At 44.4% G+C, this 6189-nt stretch overlaps 1 protein-coding gene across 1 annotated transcript; it reads right to left on the bottom strand.

Moving 5' to 3' along the window:
* Window positions 1–3360: 3360 nt before the first annotated feature.
* Window positions 3361–4306, bottom strand: LOC125529614 (uncharacterized). Its single transcript, XM_048694028.2, has one exon. It carries the CDS (start codon window positions 4167–4169, stop codon window positions 3687–3689), a length of 483 nt encoding a protein of 160 aa, XP_048549985.2. The 5' UTR covers window positions 4170–4306; the 3' UTR covers window positions 3361–3686.
* Between the last annotated feature and the right edge of the window lie 1883 nt (window positions 4307–6189).

Here is a 6189-nt window from a genome sequence, read left to right as displayed (position 1 = left end):
GTATAGTTATGAGAATATTTAGGTATGATCATGTATATAGGCATCACGTCCGCGACAAGTAGACCGAAACGATTTTGCATCTACTAATATTACTCCACACCTTGATCGCTATCCAGCATGCATCTAGAGTATTAAGTTCATAAGAACAGAGTAATTCTTTAAGTAAGATGGTATGATGTAGAGGGATAAACTCATGCAATATGATATAAACCCCAACTTTTTATTCTCGATGGCAACAATACAATACGTGCCTTGCTGCCCCTGCTGTCACTGGGAAAGGACACCGCAAGATTGAACCCAAAGCTAAGCACTTCTCCCATTGCAAGAAAGATCAATCTAGTAGGCCAAACCAAACTGATAATTCGAAGAGACTTGCAAAGATAAAACAATCATACATAAAAGAATTCAGAGGAGATTCAAATATTGTTCATAGATAAACTTGATCATAAACCCACAATTCATCGGATCTCGACAAACACACCGCAAAAGAAGATTACATCGAATAGATCTCCAAGAAGATCGAGGAGAACTTTGTATTGTGATCCAAAGAAAGAGAAGAAGCCATCTAGATAATAACTATGGACCCGAAGGTCTGAAGTAAACTACTCACACATCACCGGAGAGGCCATGGAGTTGATGTAGAGGCCCTCCGTGATCAATGCCCCCTCCGATGGAGCTCCAGAAAAGGCCCCAAGATGGGATCTCTCGGGTACCGAAGGTTGTGGCGGTGGAATTAGGTTTTCGTGGTGCTCCTAGATGTTTGGGGGGTACGTGGATATATATAGGAGGAAGAAGTATGTCGGTGGAGCAACGAGGGGCCCACGAGGGTGGAGGGCGCACCCCCTACCTCGTGGCCTCCTCGATTGTTTCTTGACGCCCACTCCAAGTCTCCTGGATCACGTTTGTTGAGAAAATCATGTTCCCGAAAGTTTCATTCCATTTGGACTCCGTTTGATATTCATTTTCTTCGAAACTCTAAAATGGGCAAAAAACAGCAATTTGGGTTGGGCCTCCGGTTAGTAGGTTAGTCCCAAAAATGATATAAAAGTGTAAAATAAAGCTCATTAACATCCAAAATAGATAATATAATAGCATGGAGCAATCAAAAAATATAGATACGTTGGAGACGTATCAGTCGGTGGAGCTCCAGGGGGGCCATGAGGCAGGGGGGCGCGCCCCGGGGGGTAGGCGCGCCCCCCACCCTCGTGGACAGGGTGTGGGCCCCCTAGCCTTGATTATTTCGCCAGTATTTTTTATATATTCCAAAAATATTCTCCGTTGATTTTCAGGTCATTTCGAGAACTTTTATTTCTGCACAAAAATAACACCATGGCAATTCTGCTGAAAACAGCGTCAGTCCGGGTTAGTTCCATTCAAATCATGCAAGTTAGAGTCCAAAACAATGGAAAAGTGTTTGGAAAAGTAGATACGTTGGAGACGTATTAGGGTTCAAGATTAACAAGAGCCCCCGAGTTTAGAGATACTAAGGGGGAGGGAGCCAAGCCTTATCGAATACCTGACAATGCGTCTGGTCAGACCCTCCAAGAATTGTAAGCAATGGAGGTGGCCTAGCCGAAAACAGGAACTCTCTAAGAGAGATATTCGAGTGGTCGATCCTGCAATAGCTTTGGTTGTGTAGCAGAGGGGTAGGTATAGCAGCAATGGCAGAGACATGTCGGCGGTGACATGGGTCATGAAGTTGGGTTCCTTCCCTCACTATAGCAAAATTTGCATTGTTTAGTACTGTAGCTAGTGTTTGGCATCCGTCTTGCCTCACTACCGGACTGCCCCCCCCCCCCCTAAGCCGACGGCCTCCAGCCGTCGGCATAGGCCCTCCACCGTCGGCTTAGGTCTATGCCGACGGCCATCGTCGGCATACACCCGTCGGGGTAGATCACGTCAGCGTAGTTGTGTCAGACTCGGCATAGTGAAGCCGTCGGCATAGGCATATATGCCGACGGCGTCCGTACGGCCGTCGGCATATATGCACCGTTGGCAGAGATTATCACCTGACAGCAACCGACGGCGCCGTCAAACACGCTGACGAACCGCGAGCTGCCACATGGTAGAGGTATGCTGACGGCCAGGCCGTCGGCATACCTCGGTCACGTGGCGGCCGCTGGGCGCTCCTGGACATAGCTATGTTGTTCTATTTTTTAAAATTTGCTCTGTTTTCTCTGTTTCAATTCAATTTGACAGCTTTAAAAACCAGAAAATATGACAATATCCATATACACACAGAAATAAGACAGATCAATAGATCATCATCAAGTTCATCATCATAGAGATACTCAAGATCATCATCATCATCTAAAGATACTCAAGTTCATCATCTAAAGATACTAAAGTTCATCATCTAAAGATCCTCAACATCATCATCGTCGAAACACATCAGCCAAGAAAGCCACCGCCAAGACCGCCACCGCCAAGACCAGCACCACTCTGCCAGATCGGAGTGATTGGGGTCAACGAAGCAGGAGTCGAGCCACCGGTCCCCTACATGTTTGAGAAGAGATTCTAACGGTAAATATGATATGATAGTGTTGAATGAACGAGAACTAGTTTGACAGCAGTTAGGCAAATGTACTACCGGAGTATCACTGCCTAGTGCCACCCATTCATCGAACGTGGGAACGTGTGGGGGTTCTCCCGCAGGTGTTGGTGCGGGTCCCATTTGTGGTGGATCCGTGCGGTTAGTCCAAGATGCCAACATAGCCTGGATGTTAATTAAACAAGCAAATTAGAAGGTCAGAAGAAATGAAAGTGAAAATTTAGCTTGGTTTTAAGAGGGCAAAACTAACCGTCATCATCTGACGGTTGTAATCATCGTTTGCCTTCACTCGTTGCAAGTACTCCCGCACCTCGAGATTCCTATGCTCGACAAAGGCCTTATATGCCTACAAAATTTAGGTTGTTTTTAAGTGGGCAATGCTGAAAATAAACTGAGAAGGTTAGAGAGAAAGAAGATAAGAGGGAAGTACTTACAACATGCTGGCGGGCTAAGGGAGGCTGCGAACGCCCCGTACTCTCTAACAGGCTTGGTTGGTAGCCCGAAGCCTGGACCCGGTTGTCGGCATAGCTCTGAATAGGCTGACGGGCGCTGTCGGCATTGTTTCGGCCGTCGGGATAGCCCCCCCTGTTCCGGTAGTGTCTGGGTCCTGCCCCGATCTTGATGCAACCATTGTATGGCGGGCTAGCATCAACACATTGAAGCCGGCTAACCAAAGTAGGGATTACGGGTGGAGGCTAATCAAACTTTTCTAGATAGTATATGCTAGCAGCGGTGATCCTTTTTTAGTAGCTGTGGAACTCAAGATACGTTGAATCAAGATCAAACAATTTAGAAAAAGATTTGCAGTCTAAAAAAATCATTTAGTGTTTTTCTTTCAGTTTTGCTAAAGTGCTCTAGATAGACTTTTTCTTTTCTTTGCGGCACACAAAGAAGTACACATTTTAGCATGTAGATATCTGTCAAAACTTCTAACTTGGGACTCCTGCAAAAATCTCCTATCGTGAAAATGGACACACATGCAAGTTCATGCGCCCACTCGTCCCAGTCTATCTATGGCATCGATCTCACTCCCTAGTGTCACCTATTTAGTGGTAACACTCGTGTAAGGTACATATGGAATGAAACCTCATCAAAAGCTCTTGTTCATCTGCTCACGGAACCTTCTGATGAACATTTAAGCAGCCTGGTCGATATCGTCGTCCATGTTGAATGCCAACTCCGCAGCCTCCTGGTTGCTCCTAATTGCATCCACCACCGAGGGTTCATCTTCATCATCGTCATTGTCGTCATACCCATAAGTGTAACAACAATTATCACCGTCGCTGAAGATCGGGTGAAGTGTCCAGTTAGGACAGCCACCAACACCATCATCTTCATCAAACTGTGCTAGATGGTGAAACAGATCATCAACCATCCCATGGCATGCCTGCCTCTCGACCTTGCGGACCAAGGTCTTGTGGTAGTCCACCTTGGCACCCTTCTCCTGATTTTCCACAATGAGAGTGTGGATCCTGTGAGAGATGGCGCCGATCGTGGCCATCCTGCGGTGGGGCGAGGTGAGGATGCGGAGCCTGGCCATGACGACGCCGGTCTTGCTTTTGCGGATAGCCGCCGCCTTCTTCAGGAGCACTGGGGCCTTGCCAATCTTCATCTTCATTTCTGAGAGGTGGCTAAGCTAGCAGCTGCTTCTCAATGGCAACAACTGAGGAGCTAGACTGCCTCAGGCTTGGCAAGCTGGTTTGAGAGTGAAGGCCTTGTTGAAGCTCTCCAAGGGTGTTGTTATATCCATGAAACCGAGAGCAACGCCACTAACTGTGCCGCTTATAATTTGGTAATGTTGTGATCATACTCTTGGTACTCCAAAGCGTGTTAAATGAAAATAGCATTTGGAGAAAACAAATTGAGCACATGCATGTGGAGTGATGAGCACTATAAGAATACTGAGAGTGGGAGTGATTAAATAAAGAAGCAATGTGATATGCGCGAGGAGTGATATGGAGAAAGTGTTACAGTATAATTAGGCCATAAAGGACACAGTGGGATCGAATTGTCTCCCCTAAATTATTTACTTTGGCGGTCTCCGTTGCAGCCTGATGATCAATCATCATGCGCCCACCGGGTCCCTGCCTTTTGTGACGCTTTGCCAAGCATGAGACTGTCACTCAAGCCATATTGGAGTTAGAGTGGTCTCGGACAGCACGTTCTCCTTGCTCGCTTCACTGTGCGACAACAACCACATCAACAACGGGAACATGTTGTGCTTTTGAAGATTTGTAGCCTGTGGATAGGAAACGACAACTGATGCTGCAACACTCCTTTCTCAAAAGAAGAATAAATCGGTGCAGGGCCAGCCCCGTTATTAGCATGAAATAAGAGTTGGGGCCCTCTCTGGTTTAGCAAAAAGATCTCAGCTAGCTAGCTAGTCTCAGTTTTAGAGGAATTAAAGGTGGTGCTATAGCTTGTCGCTTTGACTCCAGGTGTTCACTGTAGTTTTTTTTTTACTATTGCCCAAAATCAGGTACATCTTGCATATTTGCATGCCAGCAGTGAAGCATCGTTCTACAGTTCACTGAATTCAAGGTGGGTTCGACGGTCCGATCAATAGGACCCATACCTTAATGTCACGGACATAAGTATGGCATATATATTATTCAAATATTATCTGATCAAAACAGTGAACAAACGGCCAACATGTCCCCCCACATTATTACATTTCATCGTTCACGCATCGTGAAATGATGAGTTGTGTTGCAAGGGCAACAACATAAACCAAAAAACTGACGAAATACTTTCCTTCCTTGCTACATTGTAATCGTTGAGGTGGATGAATGGGTGTGCAATATATACATGACATATATGAATGAAATGGATATTTTACTAAATTTGTTGTCTATGTGCAATAAACTTATTATTAATGTGATGTATGTGACATGTTTGAAGTAGAATTTATATCATGTGCATGATGTGTATGAATTGGTGTGTGGTGTACTTATGTTGTGTCTACAGCACTCTGATGTCAAATTCATGTTATATGTGTGCCGGGTATATGGTCGGAAGAGCAGGGTTTGCTGAACCAATATTTCAGCCCATTCAAGTTGGCCGCGCATAAAGAAGATGTCGCGGATGAACACATTTTTCCAAGAGACATGTTCAAAAAAGCATCTCAGAATGGTCCAAGCCTACCTTGTGGCACTTGTGGTAAGCAATCCAAAGTTCCAAACTTGATGAAAAAAAGAAAGGTCCCAGTCTAAGATGGATCTTGGGCCTGCAACCCAAAGGAGGTACCTATTCCGCTATTCAAGACCTCTAAAAGTGCTATGTCGAGAAAACACAACAAATAGCTAATTTAAGACTGGATCGAATAGGTTTTTGTGTAGTAATGAAAAGAACATATGTTAAGATACCAGCCATCAATATTTAAATAATATAATCCCTTTTTAAAATTTCTCCAAAAAGTCATGAAAAAATTCTTTCTTTATTGTCTAATTAAAGCGCATATATTAAGAAAACTATGAGTGCTAATGTGTGGAAGTACATATAGATTCATTACTACATAAATATATTGTAAGATTATTTTATTTTCCAGGGATGTTCTCATCATAGTAACAGTTGTAATTTTGTACAAGCATATTCATATGAAATAATGGTTCAATACTTATTGTAGGCTCTGGAAACCA

Source organism: Triticum urartu, chromosome 5A (genome assembly GCF_056163025.1).
Source record: "Triticum urartu cultivar PI428250 chromosome 5A, HENAU_Tu73, whole genome shotgun sequence".
Taxonomy (NCBI): domain Eukaryota; kingdom Viridiplantae; phylum Streptophyta; class Magnoliopsida; order Poales; family Poaceae; genus Triticum; species Triticum urartu.
This window is presented reverse-complemented; position numbering and strand designations above follow the sequence as displayed.

What these genes read in the sequence shown, in the direction of transcription:
- LOC125529614 (XM_048694028.2), bottom strand. Translation starts at nt 4,169, where the DNA reads ATGAAGATGAAGATTGGCAAGGCCCCAGTGCTCCTGAAGAAGGCGGCG.